The 20,014-nt window shown below is 73.2% G+C and overlaps 1 protein-coding gene across 3 annotated transcripts in view; it reads left to right on the forward strand.

Annotated features, from left to right (window-relative positions):
* Positions 1-20,014, forward strand: part of LOC112544328 (cullin-9-like) — a 43,027-nt gene that overhangs the window by 10,501 nt on the left and 12,512 nt on the right. For all 3 annotated transcript variants that reach the window (XM_089777575.1, XM_089777577.1, XM_089777576.1), the window contains exons 7-17: positions 1,911-2,277; positions 4,161-4,353; positions 5,248-5,455; positions 8,958-9,151; positions 9,237-9,463; positions 10,224-10,455; positions 13,519-13,624; positions 13,903-14,130; positions 15,011-15,101; positions 15,190-15,361; positions 15,956-16,061. In XM_089777575.1, the coding sequence (XP_089633701.1) occupies positions 1,911-2,277; positions 4,161-4,353; positions 5,248-5,455; positions 8,958-9,151; positions 9,237-9,463; positions 10,224-10,455; positions 13,519-13,624; positions 13,903-14,130; positions 15,011-15,101; positions 15,190-15,361; positions 15,956-16,061 (2,124 nt within the window). The remainder of the gene's footprint in view (positions 1-1,910; positions 2,278-4,160; positions 4,354-5,247; positions 5,456-8,957; positions 9,152-9,236; positions 9,464-10,223; positions 10,456-13,518; positions 13,625-13,902; positions 14,131-15,010; positions 15,102-15,189; positions 15,362-15,955; positions 16,062-20,014) is intronic.

Below are 20,014 nucleotides of genomic sequence, written 5' to 3' on the forward strand. Positions count from 1 at the left end.
GGTCTCCCTTAGGGCTCTGGGGCTGCTTCTGGCTGGGCCGGGGGTGTCCCCGTGGGGCTGGGCCGGTGCCGGTGGGATCAGGCGGGGTCGGGGGTGTCCCCGTGGGGCTGGGCCGGTGCCGGTGGGATCGGGCGGGGTCGGGGGTGTCCCCGTCGGGCTGGGCTGGGGCCGGGCGGGTCCGGGGGTGTCCCCGTCGGGCTGGGCTGGGGCCGGGCGGGGCCGGGGGTGTCCCCGTCGGGCTGGGCTGGGGCCGGGCTGGGCCGGGGGTGTCCCCGTCGGGCTGGGCTGGGGCCGGGCGGGGCCGGGGATGTCCCCGTCGGGCTGGGCTGGGGCCGGGCGGGGCCGGGGGTGTCCCCGTCGGGCTGGGCTGGGGCCGGGCGGGGCCGGGGGTGTCCCCGTCGGGCTGGGCTGGGGCCGGGCTGGGCCGGGGGTGTCCCCGTCGGGCTGGGCCGGTGGGATCGGGCGGGGCCGGGGGTGTCCCCGTCGGGCTGGGCCGGTGGGATCGGGCGGGGCCGGGGGTGTCCCCGTCGGGCTGGGCCGGTGGGATCGGGCGGGGCCGGGGGTGTCCCCGTCGGGCTGGGCTGGGGCCGGGCGGGGCCGGGGGTGTCCCCGTGGGGCTGGGCTGGGGCCGGGCGGGGCCGGGGGTGTCCCCGTCGGGCTGGGCTGGGGCCGGGCGGGGCCGGGGGTGTCCCCGTCGGGCTGGGCCGGTGGGATCGGGCGGGTCCGGGGGTGTCCCCGTCGGGCTGGGCTGGGGCCGGGCGGGGCCGGGGGTGTCCCCGTCGGGCTGGGCCGGTGGGATCGGGCGGGTCCGGGGGTGTCCCCGTCGGGCTGGGCCGGTGGGATCGGGCGGGGCCGGGGGTGTCCCCGTCGGGCTGGGCCGGTGGGATCGGGCGGGGTCGGGGGTGTCCCCGTCGGGCTGGGCCGGTGGGATCGGGCGGGGTCGGGGGTGTCCCCGTCGGGCTGGGCTGGGGCCGGGCGGGGCCGGGGGTGTCCCCGTCGGGCTGGGCCGGGGGCGGGCGGGGCCGGGGGTGTCCCCGTCGGGCTGGGCCGGGGGCGGGCGGGGCCGAGGGTGTCCCCGTGGGGCTGGGCTGGGGCCGGGCGGGGCCGGGGGTGTCCCCGTCGGGCTGGGCTGGGGCCGGGCGGGGCCGGGGGTGTCCCCGTCGGGCTGGGCCGGTGGGATCGGGCGGGGCCGGGGGTGTCCCCGTCGGGCTGGGCTGGGGCCGGGCTGGGCCGGGGGTGTCCCCGTCGGGCTGGGCCGGTGGGATCGGGCGGGTCCGGGGGTGTCCCCGTCGGGCTGGGCCGGTGGGATCGGGCGGGGCCGGGGGTGTCCCCGTCGGGCTGGGCCGGTGGGATCGGGCGGGGCCGGGGGTGTCCCCGTCGGGCTGGGCTGGGGCCGGGCGGGTCCGGGGGTGTCCCCGTCGGGCTGGGCTGGGGCCGGGCGGGGCCGGGGGTGTCCCCGTCGGGCTGGGCGGGGCCGGGGGTGGGGCGGGGGTGGGGCCGGGCGGGGCCGGGGGTGTCCCCGTCGGGCTGGGCCGGTGGGATCGGGCGGGGCCGGGGGTGTCCCCGTCGGGCTGGGCCGGTGGGATCGGGCGGGGCCGGGGGTGTCCCCGTCGGGCTGGGCTGGGGCCGGGCGGGGCCGGGGGTGTCCCCGTCGGGCTGGGCTGGGGCCGGGCGGGGCCGGGGGTGTCCCCGTCGGGCTGGGCCGGTGGGATCGGGCGGGGCCGGGGGTGTCCCCGTCGGGCTGGGCCGGTGGGATCGGGCGGGGCCGGGGGTGTCCCCGTCGGGCTGGGCTGGGGCCGGGCGGGGCCGGGGGTGTCCCCGTCGGGCTGGGCCGGTGGGATCGGGCGGGGCCGGGGTCCTAGCCCGGCCCTGCGGCTCCCCGAGGACTGAGCCCAGCCCTGGGTTTCCAGCTGGCGGCGCTGGAGGAGGAGGCGCTGATCCAGCTGTCGGTCCCGGCGGAGCTGGCCCAGAAAGTGCTGCAGGTGCTGAGCCAGCAGAGCCAGGGCTGCACCCTGAGTGACCTGTGCAGCTCCCACGTCTACACCAAGTACTTCCTGCACGCGGGGGGGGCGCAGCCGGGCGGGCGGGGGCGGGACGCAGCCTCCTCGGAGAGCCCCCCCTCCCTGGCGTCCAAGAAACCCAAGAAAGAGCCTCCCGCCGCCAGCGTGCCGGCCCCCGCCCCGGCCCCCCCGGAGAAATCCGACTGGCAGCTGTTCAGCGAGCTGCTGCGGGCAGAGGGGCTGCCCTGCCCCGAGATGCAGGAGGAGAAAGCCAAGGGTACGTGTGGGGTGGGGCGGGGGGCACACGCTGTCACTGCGGGGCGCTGGGCCGGGCAGAGCCGGTGATGGGCTCGGGTGACCCGTGGGCCTGGCAGCACAGCGGGGAGGGGGAAAGAGGGGCGCTCTGTGGGGGACCTGTGGGGCTGAGCGGGGGGGAAGAGGGGGTGATCTCTGGGGGACCCGTGGGGCTGGCAGCATGGCGGGGAGGGGCGGAAGAGGGGCGATCTGTGGGGACCTGTGGGGCTGGCGGTGAGGGCGGCCGGGGGGCTGGTCTGTGGGGACGCCTGGGGCTGGCGGGGAGGGGCGGAAGAGGGCCAGTCTGTGGGGACCCGTGGGGCTGGGGGGGAGGGGCAGAAGAGGGGCAGTCTGTGGGGCTGGCGGGGAGGGCCGGTCTGTGGGGACCCCTGGGGCTGGCGGGGAGGGGCAGAAGAGGGCCGGTCTGTGGGGACCCGTGGGGCTGGCGGGGAGGGGTAGAAGAGGGCCGGTCTGTGGGGACCCGTGGGGCTGGCGGGGAGGGGCGGAAGAGGGCCGGTCTGTGGGGACCCGTGGGGCTGGCGGGGAGGGGTGGAAGAGGGCCGGTCTGTGGGGACCCTTGGGGCTGGCGGGGCGGGCAGCCGGGGGGATGGTCTGTGGGGACCCCTGGGGCTGGCGGGGAGGGGTGGAAGAGGGCCAGTCTGTGGGGACCCCTGGGGCGGGCGGCCGGGGGGACGGTTTGTGGGGACCCCTGGGGCTGGCGGGGAGGGGCGGAAGAGGGCCGGTCTGTGGGGACCTGTGGGGCTGGCGGGGAGGGGCAGAAGAGGGCCGGTCTGTGGGGACCCGTGGGGCTGGCGGGGAGGGGCAGAAGAGGGCCGGTCTGTGGGGACCCGTGGGGCTGGCGGGGAGGGGCGGAAGAGGGCCGGTCTGTGGGGACCCGTGGGGCTGGCGGGGAGGGGTGGAAGAGGGCCGGTCTGTGGGGACCCTTGGGGCTGGCGGGGCGGGCAGCCGGGGGGATGGTCTGTGGGGACCCCTGGGGCTGGCGGGGAGGGGTGGAAGAGGGCCAGTCTGTGGGGACCCCTGGGGCGGGCGGCCGGGGGGACGGTTTGTGGGGACCCCTGGGGCTGGCGGGGAGGGGCGGAAGAGGGCCGGTCTGTGGGGACCTGTGGGGCTGGCGGGGAGGGGCAGAAGAGGGCCGGTCTGTGGGGACCCGTGGGGCTGGCGGGGCGGGCGGCCGGGGGGATGGTCTGTGGGGACCCGTGGGGCTGGCGGGGCGGGCAGCCGGGGGGATGGTCTGTGGGGACCGGTGGGGCTGAGGGGGAGGGGCGGAAGAGGGCCGGTCTGTGGGGACCTGTGGGGCTGGCTGGGCGGGCGGCCGGGGGGATGGTCTGTGGGGACCCGTGGGGCTGGCGGGGCGGGTGGCCAGGGAGATGGTCTGTGGGGACCCGTGGGGCTGGGGGGGAGGGGCGGAAGAGGGCCGGTCTGTGGGGACCCGTGGGGCTGGCGGGGCGGGCGGCCGGGGGGATGGTCTGTGGGGACCCGTGGGGCTGGCGGGGCGGGCGGCCGGGGGGCTGGTCTGTGGGGACCCGTGGGGCTGGGGAGGGGCGGAAGAGGGCCGGTCTGTGGGGACCCGTGGGGCTGGGGGGGAGGGGTGGAAGAGGGCCGGTCTGTGGGGACCCGTGGGGCGGGCGGCCGGGGGGATGGTCTGTGGGGACCCGGGGGGATGGTCTGTGGGGACCCGTGGGGCTGGCGGGGCGGGCGGCCGGGGGGATGGTCTGTGGGGACCCGTGGGGCTGGCTGGGCGGGCGGCCGGGGGGATGGTCTGTGGGGACCCGTGGGGCTGGCGGGGCGGGCGGCCGGGGGCGGGGCAGCCCGGTGCTGCTGGTGACGGGTGCGTCGCCCGCCCAGTGCTGAGCAGCGTGAAGGGCGCGGCCAAGAAGAGCTCCCTGGAGCGGGTGGCCGAGGCGGCCGAGCTGGTCCAGAAGTCCAGCTCCGAGGTGGGGCTGCAGTCGGCCGGGCTCCGCTTCATCATCAAGACCCTGGAGGAGGAGGCCGGGCGAGAGCGGCAGGTCATCAAGCCCGAGGGCGGAGTCCCCATCAGGTCAGTCCCCCGGTCGGCGGGGGCCCGGCTGCTGGTCAGAAGCCAGAAGCCTCACGAGCAAACCCCCCCCCCGACACCCCAGCAATCCCCGGGCCCCAGGAGGCCCCCGGCCTCACACACAGGTGAGGGGTTTCGAGCCCATCCCACCTTCCCCGGACGACTTCTGTCCGCTCCCCAGAAACCAGCCCCAGGCCCCAGGTCCATGACACTCTGGCTCTCACCCACAAACCACTGACCAGTCCTTTCGAATCTACTGTCTAAAGGTTTGTTATTGACGAAAGAAAAGCCTGAGAGAGGTTGGTAAAGTCTCAGCCGTTACATGCAGCGAATCCCCCAGTTCTCAGCGCAGGCTCTAGCAGAGCTGTTCTGACTGCTGGCGTAGAAGTCCTCGGTGCACATCCTACGTCAGGATGGGTCCCCAGTTCTTCCCGGCTCCTCGATCCCTGCTCTCTTGCCTCTGGGACGAAGAGCTGAGCTGAGCACCAAGATGGAGTCGGCCACATGGCCTATTTATATCCCCCTGGCTGCTTCCAAGCCGGAGAGAGTCACGTGGTCTCTGGCCAGGCACCTACATTCCTTCCCAGGTGGGTCTCGGGTGCGCGAGACCTCTTGTCCCTGGAGCCTCGCTAATTAGCATTAATTAGCCTCGCCCAGTGCTCACCCACATGCAGAGAAACTCCCAGTCTCCGTCCAGAGAACACGTGTCCAGCTCCACACACACGTTCCACAGAGATGTGAAGAGCAGATACAGGACCAGTAGACAGTGGGCGTTTGACCCCTCACACGGCCCCCCTGGTGCCCACTTGGGGCAGCCCCCCAGGGCGCAGCAGTGACCTGGCTGCTCCCGTTAACGTCCAGTAACGTGACACCCGCCTGCCCGCGCGGCGCCCACAGGGAGAAGCTGGTGAAGATGCTGGTGGAGCTGCTGACCAACCAGGTGAAGGAGAAGCTGCTGGTGGTGCTGGCGCTGCGCCTGCTCTGCGCGCTGATGGCCAAGTACGACTGGCGCGTGCCCTTCGCCACCGAGGGCGGGGTGCGGGCCGTGCTGGCCTGCATGCAGGAGTACGCCCGCTCCGCGCTGGTCCAGCAGGCCGGCCTGGCGGTGAGTCGCCCGCGGCCCTGGGCCGGAGCTGGGGGCCCTGGGGGAGGGGCGGGGACGGGGCCCCGCGGGGGGAGGGGCGGGGACGGGGCCCCGCGGGGGGAGGGACGGGGACGGGACGGGGCCCCGCGGGGGGAGGGGCGGGGACGGGACGGGACGGGGCCCCGCGGGGGGAGGGGCGGGGATGGGGACGAGATGGGGCCCCGCTGGGGGAGGGGCGGGGACGGGGGCTGCACTGGAACAGGCTCTGGGCGCGCTGCGGAGAGGGTCAAATCGGCCAGTGGCTCAGACCCGGGGTACGTGGAGCCTGAGACGGGGCCTTCCTGTGAGACCCCAAACCAGCCACACCCAGCACGTCAGCTGCCCCCGGCCTGCAAGGAGCCTCACAAGCAACCCCCCCCAAACACCCCAGTGTCCCCTGTGCCCCCCCCAGACCCCCCCACACAGGGGAGAGGTTCTAACCCATTCCCCACCTCCCCTCACACACCCCAGTGCTCCCTGTTCCCCCCCAGACCCCCCCCACACGGGAGAGGTTATAACCCATCCCCCACCTCCCCTCACACACCCCAGTGTTCCCTGTGCCCCCCCCGACCCTCCACACGGGAGAGGTTATAACCCATCCCCCACCTCCCCTCAGACACCCCAGTTTCCCCTGTGCCCCCCCCACCCCTCCCACAGAGAAGAGATTCTAACCCATCCCCCACCTCCCCATAGACACCCAGTGTTCCCTGTGCCCCCCCAGCCTCCCCCCACACACACAGGGGAGAGGTTCTAATCCATCCCCCACCTCCCCTCACCCCAGTGCTCCCTGTGCCCCCCCAGCCCCCCTCACACAGGGGAGAGGTTCTAACCCATCCCCCACCTCCCCTTAGACACCCCAGTGTTCCCTGTGCCCCACCTTAACCCGTCTCCCCACCTCCCCCAGATGCCCCATTGTTCCCCCCAGACCCCCTCACACAGGGGAGAGGTTCTAACCCACCCCCCACCTCCCCTCACACACCCCAGTGCTCCCTGTGCCCCCCCAGCCCCGCTCACACAGGGGAGAGGTTCTAACCCATCTCCCCGTCCCAAAGGACCAGCCCCGGTCCCAGGGCCATTTTTACCCCAGATCTGCCCAAAGAGCTCGCTGGGCCCGTCCTTGCGGGTCTAAAGTCTGAGGGGTTCGTAGTGGGGAGGCTGAGAGCAGGAGGGCAGGGGAAGCCCCGTGCTCGGTCCCGGCCCTTAGCAGGGATGGACCCAGCCGCCAGCTGGAGCCCGGCCTGTGTCAGCGAACCCTTCCCGGCCCTGTCCAGGGAGCGAGGGGCAGTGGAGGAGCCCCCAGGGCCCTTTGCTCCCCTTGTTCTCCCGTGGGAAGGTCCCTGCCAAAGGGAGCTGGTCACGTGGGCAGATCCCCTGTGGGTGTGGTCGGTAGGGAGCCGGAGGGGGGGCGGGCTGGTGTAGGCGAGCGGAGGAGGGGGGAGCTGTAGGAGAGCGGGGGGGCCATAGGCAAGCGGAGGAGGGGGTCGGGCTGTAGGGGTATGTCTACACTACCCCCTAGTTCGAACTGGGGGGGGTAATGTAGTCATACGGAGTTGCAAATGAAGCCTGGGATTTGAATTTCCCGGGCTTCATTTGCATAAAGCCGGCTGGCGCCATTTTTAAATGTCCGCTAGTTCGGACTGCTACACGCGGCTACACGCGGCACGAACTAGCTACTTCGGATTAGGTGTACAGGTGTACAGCTAGTTGGGGTTAGGAAGCCTAATCCGAAGTAGCTAGTTCGTGCCGCGTGTAGCCGCGTGTAGCAGTCCGAACTAGCGGACATTTAAAAATGGCGCCGGCCGGCTTTATGCAAATGAAGCCCGGGAAATTCAAATCCCAGGCTTCATTTGCAACTCCGTATGACTACATTCCCCCCCCAGTTCGAACTAGGCGGGTAGTGTAGACATACTCTAGGAGAGCGGGGGGGCCATAGGCAAGCGGAGAAGGGGGGCGGGCTGTAGGCGAGCGGGGGGGCCATAGGCAAGCGGAGGAGGGGGGCGGGCTGTAGGCGAGCGGGGGGCCATAGGCAAGCGGAGGGGGGGGGGGCGGGCTGTAAGAGAGCGGGGGGGCCATAGGCAAGCGGAGAAGGGGGGCGGGCTGTAGGCGAGCGGGGGGGCCATAGGCAAGCGGAGAAGGGGGGCGGGCTGTAGGAGAGCGGGGGGGCCATAGGCAAGCGGAGGAGGGGGGCGGGCTGTAGGAGAGCGGGGGGGCCATAGGCGAGCGGAGGAGGGGGGCGGGCTGTAGGAGAGCGGGGGGGGCCATAGGCAAGCGGAGGAGGGGGGCGGGCTGTAGGCGAGCGGGGGGGCCATAGGCAAGCGGAGGAGGGGGGCGGGCTGTAGGAGAGCGGGGGGGGCCATAGGCAAGCGGAGGAGGGGGGCGGGCTGTAGGCGAGCGGGGGGGCCATAGGCAAGCGGAGGAGGGGGGCGGGCTGTAGGCGAGCGGGGGGGCCATAGGCAAGCGGAGGAGGGGGGCGGGCTGTAGGCGAGCGGGGGGGCCATAGGCAAGCGGAGGAGGGGGGCGGGCTGTAGGCGAGCGGGGGGGCCATAGGCGAGCGGAGGAGGGGGGCGGGCTGTAGGCGAGCGGGGGGGCCATAGGCGAGCGGAGGAGGGGGGCGGGCTGTAGGCGAGCGGGGGGGCCATAGGCAAGCGGAGGAGGGGGGAGCTGTAGGCGAGTGGGGGGGTCATAGGCGAGCGGAGGAGGGGGGCGGGCTGTAGGAGAGCGGGGGGGGCCATAGGCAAGCGGAGGAGGGGGGAGCTGTAGGCGAGCGGGGGGGGGGGCCTCGGGCCCGACGGCAGGTTTGCAGCCCAGCGGCTCAGCCGTTCGTGGGCCCCACAGAAGGGGCGTTGTCGTGGGGGGCTCTGCTGCTCCCTCGGTAGCCGCCCCTCGCGCTCGGCGGGTGGCCCCTGCAGCCGTCCCAGCCCAGCGCCCTGACGTCCCAGGCCAAGTCCTGCAGGCGCGTGAGCAGCACAGAGACGCGCCAAGCGCCAGGCTCCGTCAGCCCCCCCCCAGCCCCACCCTGGGGGCCACGTTTCTGTTCCAATCCAGGGGCACCAGGGCCCAGCGGGGGAGGGGCGAGCGTGGGGTGTGGGTGTTGGGGCGCCAGGGCCCGGCGGGGGAGGGGCGAGCGTGGGGTGTGGGTGCTGGGGCGCCAGGGCCCGGCGGGGGAGGGGCGAGCGTGGGGTGTGGGTGCTGGGGCGCCAGGGCCCGGCGGGGGAGGGGCGAGCGTGGGGTGTGGGTGCTGGAACGCCAGGGCCGGGCGGGGGAGGGGCGAGCGTGGGGTGTGGGTGCTGGGGCGCCAGGGCCCGGCGGGGGAGGGCGAGCGTGGGGTGTGGGTGCTGGGGCGCCAGGGCCCGGCGGGGGAGGGCGAGCGTGGGGTGTGGGTGCTGGGGCGCCAGGGCCCGGCGGGGGAGGGGCGAGCGTGGGGTGTGGGTGCTGGGGCGCCAGGGCCCCGCAGCTCCCCTGACCGGCTCCCTTGGCCCGCCAGGCGCTGAAGGTGCTGGTGGGCGCCGGGAGCTGCGAGCCAGCGGGTGCCAGCGAGAAGCCCTGCGCCCTGAGCCACGCCGACGCCCAGATGATGCGGGAGATCTTCGCCAGCATCGGCTCCGCCTCCAGCAAGGACGCGGACAGCCTGCTCAGCGCCCTGCCGGCCGCCATCCGCACCATGCAGGGCACCGCGGGGTACGGCCTGGGGAGCCTGGGGGCGGGCAGGCGGGAGGGGGAGCGGGGGGCCCGCGGGCGCTGACCCTGGCACTGTCCCCCGCAGGGCCGCGTCGGCCGTGCAGAACGGCCTGCTGGTGGCCGGCTTGCTGATGGACGGGCACCGGGGCCTGGCCGAGCAGCTGGCCAGCTGTGACATCCACGCCGTCCTGCAGAGCTGCTGCCAGGGGGGCCAGGGCCCCGCCGCCCCCCCCAGCCACACCGAGACGCTGGCCCAGATGGCGCTCGGCCGCCTGGCGGAGCACAAGCTGCCTGGGACCCCGGAGACAACAGGTACGGACCCCCTGTTCCCCTCCTGCCCCTTCTCCGTCCCCCTCCTGCCCCGTCCCCTCCCCCTCCTGCCCCTCCCCCCGCCCCCCTCCCCCTTCTGCCCCATCCCCTCCCCCTCCTGCCCCGTCCCCTCCCCCTCCTGCCCCTGTCCCCCTCCCCCTCCTGCCCCATCCCCTCCCCCTCCTGCCCCTGTCCCCCTCCCCCTCCTGCCCCTTTCCCTCCCCCTCCTGCCCCATCCCCCGTCCCCTCCCCCTCCTGCCCCGTCCCCTCCCCCTCCTGCCCCTGTCCCCCTCCCCCTCCTGCCCCTTCCCCTCCCCCTCCTGCCCCATCCCCTGCCCCTCCTGCCCGTCTGGCAGCCTGGGGACGGCAGGTACTGAGCCCCTGTTCCCCTCCTGCCCCTTCTCCGTCCCCCTCCTGCCCCGTCCCCTTCCCCTCCTGCCCCATCCCCTCCCCCTCCTGCCCCTGTCCCCGTCCCCCTCCCCCTCCTGCCCCATCCCCTGCCCCTCCTGCCCGTCTGGCAGCCTGGGGACGGCAGGTACGGAGCCCCTGTTCCTCTCCTGCCCCCTTCCTGCACTCCCATCCCCTCACTCCCCTCCCGCCCCTGTTCCCCCGTCTCTCCTGCCCCACTCGCCCAGCTCCCCCTACCCGCCTGTGTTCCCAGACCCCCCCGTGAGTAGGGGGCAGTGCCTGGGCCGCCCCAGGCTGCGAGGAGGCAGTGGGCGCTGGCGCTGCCGCCCCACGGCTCCGTGTCTCCCTGCGGCAGAGGCGGGCGCCGCGCTGGCCGTGCCGGAGCTGGACGTGCAGACGCTGCTGGGCCGCCTGCAGGAGAGCAGCCTCTCCAAGGAGCTGGTGCTGGCCCTGGAGCGCTGCCTGTGCGACGGGGGCCCCGAGAGCGAGGTGGGCCAGGCCCTGCGGGAGCCCCGGAGCTTCCTGCTGCTGCTGCGCAGCCTGGAGCACCTGGGGGCCGAGAAGGCCGTGCAGCTGGGCACCCTGCGGTGAGCGGAGGGGGCGGGGCGATGCCGGGGGGGGCACCCTGCGGTGAGCGGCGGGGGCGGGGCGATGCCGGGGGGGGGCACCCTGCGGTGAGCGGCGGGGGCGGGGCGATGCCGGGGGGGGGGGCTGGGCACCCTGCGGTGAGCGGCGGGGGGGGCGATGCCGGGGGGGGGCACCCTGCGGTGAGCGGCGGGGGCGGGGCGATGCCGGGGGGGGGGGCTGGGCACCCTGCGGTGAGCGGCGGGGGGGGCGATGCTGGGAGGGGCACCCTGCGGTGAGCGGTGGGGGCGGGGCGATGCTGGGGGGGGGGGGCTGGGCACCCTGCGGTGAGCGGCGGGGGCGGGGCGACGCCGGGGGGGGCACCCTGCGGTGAGCGGCGGGAGCGGGGCGATGCCGGGGGGGGCACCCTGCGGTGAGCGGCGGGGGCGGGGCGATGCTGGGGGGGGCACCCTGGGGTGAGCGGTGGGGGCGGGGCGATGCCGGGGGGCGGGGCTGGGCACCCTGGGGTGAGCAGCGGGGGTGGGGCGACGCCGGGGGGGCACCCTGCGGTGAGCGGCGGGAGCGGGGCGATGCCGGGGGGGGCACCCTGCGGTGAGCGGCGGGAGCGGGGCGATGCCGGGGGGGGCACCCTGCGGTGAGCGGCGGGGGCGGGGCGATGCTGGGGGGGGCACCCTGGGGTGAGCGGTGGGGGCGGGGCGATGCCGGGGGGCGGGGCTGGGCACCCTGGGGTGAGCAGCGGGGGTGGGGCGACGCCGGGGGGGCACCCTGCGGTGAGCGGCGGGGGCGGGGCGATGCCGGGGGGGCACCCTGGGGTGAGCGGCAGGGGCGGGGCGATGCCGGGGGGGGGCACCTTGCGGTGAGCGGCGGGGGCGGGGTGATGCCGGGGGGGAGGGGCGGGGCACCCTGCGGTGAGCGGCGGGGGCGGGGCGATGCCGGGGGGGGCACCCTGCGGTGAGCGGTGGGGGCGGGGCGATGCCGGGGGGGGGCACCCTGCGGTGAGCGGTGGGGGCGGGGCGATGCTGGGGGGGGCACCCTGCGGTGAGCGGTGGGGGCGGGGCGATGCTGGGGGAGGGGGCTGGGCACCCTGCGGTGAGCGGCGGGGGCGGGGCGATGCGGGGGGGCGCCCTGCGGTGAGCGGCGGGGGCGGGGCGATGCGGGGGAGGCACCCTGCGGTGAGCGGCGGGGCGGGGCGATGCCGGGAGGGGGGGCTGGGCACCCTGCGGTGAGCGGAGGGGGGGGGCGAGGCCGGGAGGGGGGGCTGGGCACCCTGCGGTGAGCGGAGGGGGGGGCGATGCCAGGAGGGGGGGCTGGGCACCCTGCGGTGAGCGGAGCAGGCGGGTGCTTGATGGCCCGGAGGAGGGGCTGTCCCCAGGGGGTGTGGGAGGGGCTGGGGTCTGTCTCGAGGTGGGAGGGGCTGGGGTAGGCGTACGTGGAGATATTAGTCGGGTTGCAGCACGATCCAGGGGCTGGTCACACGGGGTGGGACTGGTCAGAGCTGGGCCCATGGGGCAGTGGGAGCCAGAAGCTGAGCCGGGGGGTGGGACCGTGGGAGCCAGGGGCCTGGCGCAGGGGGTGGGACCGTGGGAGCCGGGAGTGGGACCGTGGGAGCCGGGGGCCTGGCGCAGGGAGTGGGACCGTGGGAGCCGGGGGCCTGGCGCAGGGGGTGGGAGCCGGGGGCCTGGCGCGGGGGGGGGGGAACCGTGGGAGCCAGGGGTGGGACCGTGGGAGCCGGGGGCCTGGCGCAGGGGGTGGGAGCCGGGGGCCTGGCGCAGGGGGTGGGACCGTGGGACCCAGGGGCCTGGCGCGGGGGGTGGGAGCCGGGGGCCTGGCGCGGGGGGGGGGGGGAACCGTGGGAGCCAGGGGTGGGACCGTGGGACCCGGGGGCCTGGCGAAGGGAGTGGGACCGTGGGAGCCGGGGGCCTGGCGCAGGGGGTGGGAGCCGGGGGCCTGGCGCGGGGGGGGGGGGAACCGTGGGAGCCAGGGGTGGGACCGTGGGACCCGGGGGCCTGGCGAAGGGAGTGGGACCGTGGGAGCCGGGGGCCTGGCGCAGGGGGTGGGAGCCGGGGGCCTGGCGCGGGGGGGGGGGAACCGTGGGAGCCAGGGGTGGGACCGTGGGAGCCGGGGGCCTGGCGCAGGGGGGTGGGAGCCGGGGGCCTGGCGCAGGGGGTGGGACCGTGGGACCCAGGGGCCTGGCGCAGGGGGTGGGACCGTGGGAGCCGGGGGCCTGGCGCAGGGGGTGGGAGCCGGGGGCCTGGCGCGGGGGGGGGGGGGAACCGTGGGAGCCAGGGGTGGGACCGTGGGACCCAGGGGCCTGGCGCGGGGGGTGGGACCGTGGGACCCAGGGGCCTGGCGCGGGGGGTGGGAGCCGGGGGCCTGGCGCAGGGGGTGGGAGCCGGGGGCCTGGCGCAGGGGGTGGGACCGTGGGACCCAGGGGCCTGGCGCAGGGGGTGGGAGCCGGGGGCCTGGCGCACGGGGTGGGGCCGTGGGACCCAGGGGCCTGGCGCAGGGGGTGGGAGCCGGGGGCCTGGCGCAGGGGGGGGGACCGTGGGAGCCGGGGGCCTGGTGCAGGGGGGAGGAGCCGGGGGCCTGGCGCAGGGGGGGGGACCGTGGGACCCGGGGGCCTGGCGCAGGGGGTGGGAGCTGGGGGCCTGGCGCAGGGGGTGGGACCGTGGGAGCTGGGGGCCTGGCGCAGGGGGTGGGAGCCGGGGGCCTGGCGCAGGGGGTGGGACCGTGGGAGCTGGGGGCCTGGCGCAGGGGGTGGGAGCCGGGGGCCTGGCGCAGGGGGTGGGAGCCGGGGCCTGGCGCAGGGGGTGGGAGCCGGGGCCTGGCGCGGGGGGTGGGAGCCGGGGCCTGGCGCAGGGGGTGGGAGCCGGGGGCCTGGCGCAGGGGGTGGGACCGTGGGAGCCGGGGGCCTGGCGCAGGGGGTGGGAGCCGGGGCCTGGCGCAGGGGGTGGGAGCCGGGGGCCTGGCGCAGGGGGTGGGAGCCGGGGCCTGGCGCGGGGGGTCCGGGGCGCTGGGGGCTGCTGCGTCTCCCCTCAGGCCCCCTTTGCCCGTCTCTGGTGCAGGATTTTGAACAAGCTGCTGGACGGCTGCCAGGAGGAGACGCTGCCCTGGCACGAGAGCATCGAGCCCTGCCTGGCCTCCATGAGCGCCCCCGGCAGCGAGCGGGAGGTGAGGGGCCCGGCGGGTTGCTGGGGGTTTCTGGCGGGCGCCGTGGCTGGGAAGGGCCCTGGGCCGTGCCAGGCCTGTGCGGGGGAGCTGTGCCCGTGCCCCCGGCATGGTGGCTGTTGTCCGGCTGGGCCGGGCCTGCCACACCCACCCTGGGCCGAGAGCTGCGCTGGGCGGGGGCGGCTGGCGGGGGGGTGCGGAGACGCCCCGGGCAGGGCAGGGCCGGGCCGCGTGTCTGGCTCCCAGGCCGGTGCCCAACCCCAGGCCCTGCTGCCCCGCAGGTGGTGCAGGAGTTCATCCGCTTCCTCCACCGCCTGGCCAGCGCCCACAAGGACTGCGCCGTGGCCATGTGCCGCCTGGGCACCAAGGAGGCCCTGTGCAAGGCCCTGGACAAGCACAACTCCAGCCTGCTGCTGGGGCCCGAGCTGCGGGACCTGGTGGGCGACTGCGAGAAATACGCCAGCCTCTACCAGAAGCTGACCACCAGCATCCTGGCCGGCTGCATCCAGGTGAGCCGGGCCCAGCTCCGTGTGGGGCAGAGTCCTGCGCGGCGGCCCCCACCCGGCCCAGGGGAGCGGGGCTCTGCCCCGGGGGTCTGCTCGGGGTCGGGGGCTCTGGCCACAGGGGGTCTGCCTGACACCTGGGGGTGGAGGGAGGGGTTATTAGTCTGGAGGAGGTGGGGGGAGGGGCTGGGTTGGTCCCTGGAGGGGGCGGGCGAGGGATTGATGGTCTGTGGAGGGGGTGGGCAGGATCCGGCCTGGCGTGGGGGTAGGGGCTGGGTTGGTCCCTGGAGGGGGCTGGTGAGGGATTGATGGTCTGTGGAGGGGGTGGGCAGGATCCCGCCTGGCGTGGGGGAAGGGGCTGGGTTGGTCCCTGGAGGGGGCGGGCGAGGGATTGATGGTCTGTGGAAGGGATGGGCAGGATCCGGCCTGGCGTGGGGGAAGGGGCTGGGTTGGTCCCTGGAGGGAGTGGGCGAGGGATTGAAGGTCTGTGGAGGGGGTGGGCAGGATCCGGCCTGGCGTGGGGGAAGGGGCTGGGTTGGTCCCTGGAGGGGGCTGGTGAGGGATTGATGGTCTGTGGAGGGGATGGGCAGGATCCGGCCTGGGGTGGGGGGAAGGGCTGGGTTGGTCCCTGGAGGGGGCTGGTGAGGGATTGATGGTCTGTGGAGGAGGTGGGCAGGATCCGGCCTGGCGTGGGGGCAGGGGCTGGGTTGGTCCTTGTAGGGTTGGCCGGGGGGGGTGTCTATGCAGTGGGGGAGTGGCCGTGGGGCAGGGACTCTCTCTGGACCCGGGTCACTCAGTTCTCTTGTCACCGGGCCCAGGGGTGAGGCAGGGGGAGCGGGTGCCGGCCCCCCCCCCCGTTGACGCTGTGGCCCCCCCTCTCTTCCAGATGGTGCTGGGCCAGATCGAGGAGCACAGACGGAGCCACCAGCCCATCAACATCCCCTTCTTCGACGTCTTCCTGCGCAACCTCTGCCAGGGTCAGTGCCGGGGGGGGGTCGCCGGGGCCCCTCTGCCCCGGCCCAGGCAGGCGCCCAGCTCCCTTCAGCGCTGCCCCTCTCCCTGCAGGCTCCAGCGTGGAGGTGAAGGAGGACAAGTGCTGGGAGAAGCTGGAGGTGTCCTCGAACCCCCACCGAGCCAGCAAGCTGACGGACGGGAACCCCAAGACCTACTGGGAGTCTAACGGCAGCACCGGCTCGCACTACATCACCATCTCCATGCACCGCGGCGTGGTGGTCAGGTGGGGGCGAGGGCCCTGGGATGGGGGGGTCCGGTGGTCATGGGGGGTGAGATTGGGTGGGGGACAACAGGGTGCACAGGCTGGCTCTGTGGGTCCCTTTCCCAGAGCCACCATGCAGGGGCACCGTGTGCCAGCTGGGCCCAGCGTCTGTGCCGTAGACACTGGGCCCAGGGCTCTGCGATGCCAGGTGCAGCCCCCCTGAACCTGGGGCGGTCGGGCTCTGAGGACCCCGTTGGGCCGGCCGCCGGGCGAGGCTCTGGGGACCCCGTTGGGCCGGCGGCCGGGCGAGGCTCTGGGGACCCCGTTGGGCCGGCGGCCGGGCGAGGCTCTGGGGACCCCGTTGGGCCGGCCGCCGGGCGAGGCTCTGGGGACCCCGTTGGGCCGGCCGCCGGGCGAGGCTCTGGGGACCCCGTTGGGCCGGCCGCCGGGCGAGGCTCTGGGGACCCCGTTGGGCCGGCCGCCGGGCGAGGCTCTGAGGACCCCGTTGGGCCGGCCGCCGGGCGAGGCTCTGAGCCTGCTGGCAGACGTGACCCCAGGACGGGCAGAGCTCCCGCAATGGGCCGGTCCCGACGCTGCGGCTCTCCCCGGCTGCAGGCAGCTGAGCCTGCTGGTGGCCAGCGAGGATTCCAGCTACATGCCAGCCCGAGTCGTGGTCATGGGAGGAGAGAGCCCGGCCAGCATCAGCACTGAGCTCAACACGGTGAGTGTGGCCGGGCGCTGCAGGGCCGGGGTCCGTGGCTTGGGAGGTCTCTGGCAGGGCTGGCAGCAGGCTGAGATTCACCCGGCTGGTGCCCGCCACGGCTGTGCCATGTTCTCGTCCCAGCTCCATGACTGCTTGCCAAGGGGCAGCCAGTACCCGAGGCACAGGGAGGCCTTGGCCGCGCCACCAGGGCTCTCCGAGGAGGGCCGGGCCCCTCATTCTGGGCCTGTCTCCCAACGCTGGCAGGGTCAGCTGCTTTAGGGGGAGGGCAGGACGCCCGGGCGGCCATGTCCAGAAGGGCCTGCCCGAGCTCCCCCTCCTATCCTGCCGCCCCCTACCAGCTGCAGGCCTGCCACGGCCTGCCCTGTCTTGGGCCAGTGCTCCTTCAAACATTTTCCATCCTTGAGTGGGTTGAATTTTCTGTTTGGCGAGTTGAAATGTCTTTGTGCAACACCAACATGGAGGTAGCATGTGGATGTGCACTCCGCAGTACAAACAAAGCACTAGATACAGATATATATTTTAAACAGTCCATACATGTGGAATAGATAGCTCTGTTTTAAGATGCTAAACAAATCTGTGAGTCAGCTAGAAATAGTCATGCTCTCCTTGGAAATATGAATTCAGTATTTGCTGCCAGTGGAAAGGAGAGTAAAAGGCATTCCCTCCGGTTTAGCCAGTGTTTCTAGGGAATGTTTAGGTTCCATGCTATAAAAATACAAGTGAAACAGACATCAAAAAACAAGTTTTCCTGATCTGAATCTTTCACCTTGTGTGTGTCACCAGCTCAAAGAGTAGAAGCCTGAGAACAAATTAACACCCAGCTTCAGGGTTTGTAAACAGATCCATGTTTCAAAGAGATTGCACATAAGGTTTCATTCTACCAGACAGCTGGTTACTTGTTATTTCTGACACATTAGAGCCAGAACTCTGCCACGTAGCAAAGATCTGGCCTTAGTGTGATACAATTTAGCATGTATTAACTAGTATCACGGGATTAAAAAAAGCATTCAGGTCAGCGTGTCGACAGCACTCCAAAAAATGGTTTTAAAAGAATCTTTCTTTCTTACCGTAAGCCATTAACACCTATGAAAACTGCGTTTGAAATGTAATCATGCAAATGTCCTGGCACCCACCCACCCCATGGTGTGTTCCCTCCAGGTCTTTTCCAAGGGAACTCGAGAAGTCGTCCCCACCCCCCTTAACTCCCTAAGAGAACAGCTACAGGACAAATTGACCAGAGTTCTGGCTTACAGTTTCCAAGGCAGCACACAGCTTCCCAATCAGCCTCACCTTTTATCCAAAGTCCCTGCCCTGCGTTTCAGCTCTCCCAGTGTCTCCTCCCAAGGTTCTTTCCCTTCCCTCCCAAATCCTTCCCAAAGGTCTTGACTCAACCAAAAACCGTTTCCCCTCCCAACCCATGTGCAGCCTCTGCCCATGCGGACTGTGGCTGTCCTGTCTCCTGCAGCCAGGGAGGGAAGCTTTCCAAGCATGGCTCTCACCAGTGATCAGAGGGAGATGGCTGGAAGGGGGCGGGGGAGTGGGGGATGTTTCCCATTTTCAGTGGCAGCGCAGGGAGAAGTTGGGCCTGGCTGTCGCTGGAGCAGGTCCTGGCCTGACTGCAGACGGGGTGACAGTAGGAAAGCACAGGGAGGGGGAAGAGGCAGCTGCTCCCTTGTACCCTGCTGCGTAGTAACTGTGACAGACCAGGCAGGGCACGGCTGACCCCGACTGGCTGCGTAGTGACAAATGGGAGAGAACGGCTCCAAGTAGCCGGCAGAGAAGTAACCAGGCCAAGGAAGGGGCAGCAGGGGGAGACGGGGACCCCTGCCTGGCCAGCTCCCCAGTGGGAGGCCAGGGGAGAAGCTGTCGGGGGGAGGGGAGGATTTGGGAGGGAGCCAGAGAAGTTGAGCCGATCTGGCCGCGCTGGAACTTACCCGGCTATTCCCACGTGGCCGGTAGCAGGCGAGGAGGCACCGATCCCTCCTCCCCTCCCGCCGGCAGCTCCGGCCCCAACACCGTCGGGATCACAGGAGCGTCCAAGGACTTGCTGCCCCGCGATCGGAGAACTCACTCACCCCAGCGAGCACAGACCCTCGGGGAGGGGGAAGGGGGGGACGGGATAGAGGCTGGAGCCGGCGCCTCCATTTAGAGCAGGCAGCAGCTGTTGCTGCTTCTGCTCTTTCTCAGAAAGATGGCGAGTCCCCCCCCCCCCGCCGGTCAGCTGAGCTCCCTGCACGGGAGCGTTGAACCTCAGAGCGGAGCTCAGAGAACAGCTGTGTGGCCGCGTGGGCGCAGCTCACAGGGAACTTTGTCTGAGGCTGCTGCCGTCCCCTGCCCCCCGCAGGCCTGGCACAGCCTGCCCTGCCCATAGCTGCTCCCCCCGCAGGCCTGGCACAGCCTGCCCTGCCCAAAGCTGCTCCCCCCGCAAGCCTGGCACAGCCTGCCCTGCCCTAAGCTGCTCCCCCCGCAAGCCTGGCACAGCCTGCCCTGCCCTAAGCTGCTCCCCCCGCAGGCCTGGCACAGCCTGCCCTGCCCTAAGCTGCTCCCCCCGCAAGCCTGGCACAGCCTGCCCTGCCCTAAGCTGCTCCCCCCGCAGGCCTGGCACAGCCTGCCCTGCCCTAAGCTGCTCCCCCCGCAGGCCTGGCACAGCCTGCCCTGCCCTAAGCTGCTCCCCCCACAGGCCTGGCACAGCCTGCCCTGCCCATAGCTGCTCCTCCCGCAGGCCTGGCACAGCCTGCCCTGCCCTAAGCTGCTCCCCCCGCAGGCCTGGCACAGCCTGCCCTGCCCATAGCTGCTCCTCCCGCAGGCCTGGCACAGCCTGCCCTGCCCTAAGCTGCTCCCCCCGCAGGCCTGGCACAGCCTGCCCTGCCCTAAGCTGCTCCCCCCGCAGGCCTGACACAGCCTGCCCTGCCCAAAGCTGCTCCCCCCGCAGGCCTGGCACAGCCTGTCCTGCCCATAGCTGCTCCCCCCGCAGGCCTGGCACAGCCTGCCCTGCCCTAAGCTGCTCCCCCCGCAGGCCTGGCACAGCCTGCCCTGCCCTAAGCTGCTCCCCCCTTCCCCCGCAGGCCTGGCACAGCCTGCCCTGCCCATAGCTGCTCCCCCCGCAGGCCTGGCAACAGCCTGCCGTGCCCATAGCTGCTCCCCCCGCAGGCCTGGCACAGCCTGCCCTGCCCATAGCTGCTCCCCCCCGCAGGCCTGGCACAGCCTGCCGTGCCCATAGCTGCTCCCCCCGCAGGCCTGGCACAGCCTGCCCTGCCCATAGCTGCTCCCCCCGCAGGCCTGGCACAGCCTGCCCTGCCCTAAGCTGCTCCCCCCGCAGGCCTGGCACAGCCTGCCCTGCCCATAGCTGCTCCCCCCCGCAGGCCTGGCACAGCCTGCCCTGCCCTAAGCTGCTCCCCCTGCAGGCCTGGCACAGCCTGCCCTGGCCATAGCTGCTCCCCCCTCCCCCCGCAGGCCTGGCACAGCCTGCCCTGCCCAAAGCTGCTCCCCCCGCAGGCCTGGCACAGCCTGCCCTGCCCAAAGCTGCTCCCCCCGCAGGCCTGGCACAGCCTGCCCTGCCCATAGCTGCTCCCCCCTTCCCCCGCAGGCCTGGCACAGCCTGCCCTGCCCATAGCTGCTCCCCCCTTCCCCCGCAGGCCTGGCACAGCCTGCCCTGCCCTAAGCTGCTCCCCCCGCAGGCCTGGCACAGCCTGCCCTGCCCATAGCTGCTCCCCCCTTCCCCCGCAGCCCTGGCACAGCCTGCCCTGCCCATAGCTGCTCCCCCCCGCAGGCCTGGCACAGCCTGCCCTGCCCAAAGCTGCTCCCCCCGCAGGCCTGGCACAGCCTGCCCTGCCCTAGGTTACTGCCCTCTGCCCTGTTGCCTGTCTGGCCACAGCCGAGTGAGCTGCCCTGGGACACCCTGCCCAGAGCCCGGCTGGCGGCTGCAGCCCGCAGTGCCCCTGGCGCGGTGT

This window comes from Pelodiscus sinensis, chromosome 3 (genome assembly GCF_052426305.1).
Source record: "Pelodiscus sinensis isolate ZL-2025 chromosome 3, ASM5242630v1, whole genome shotgun sequence".
Classification (NCBI taxonomy): Eukaryota; Metazoa; Chordata; order Testudines; family Trionychidae; genus Pelodiscus; species Pelodiscus sinensis.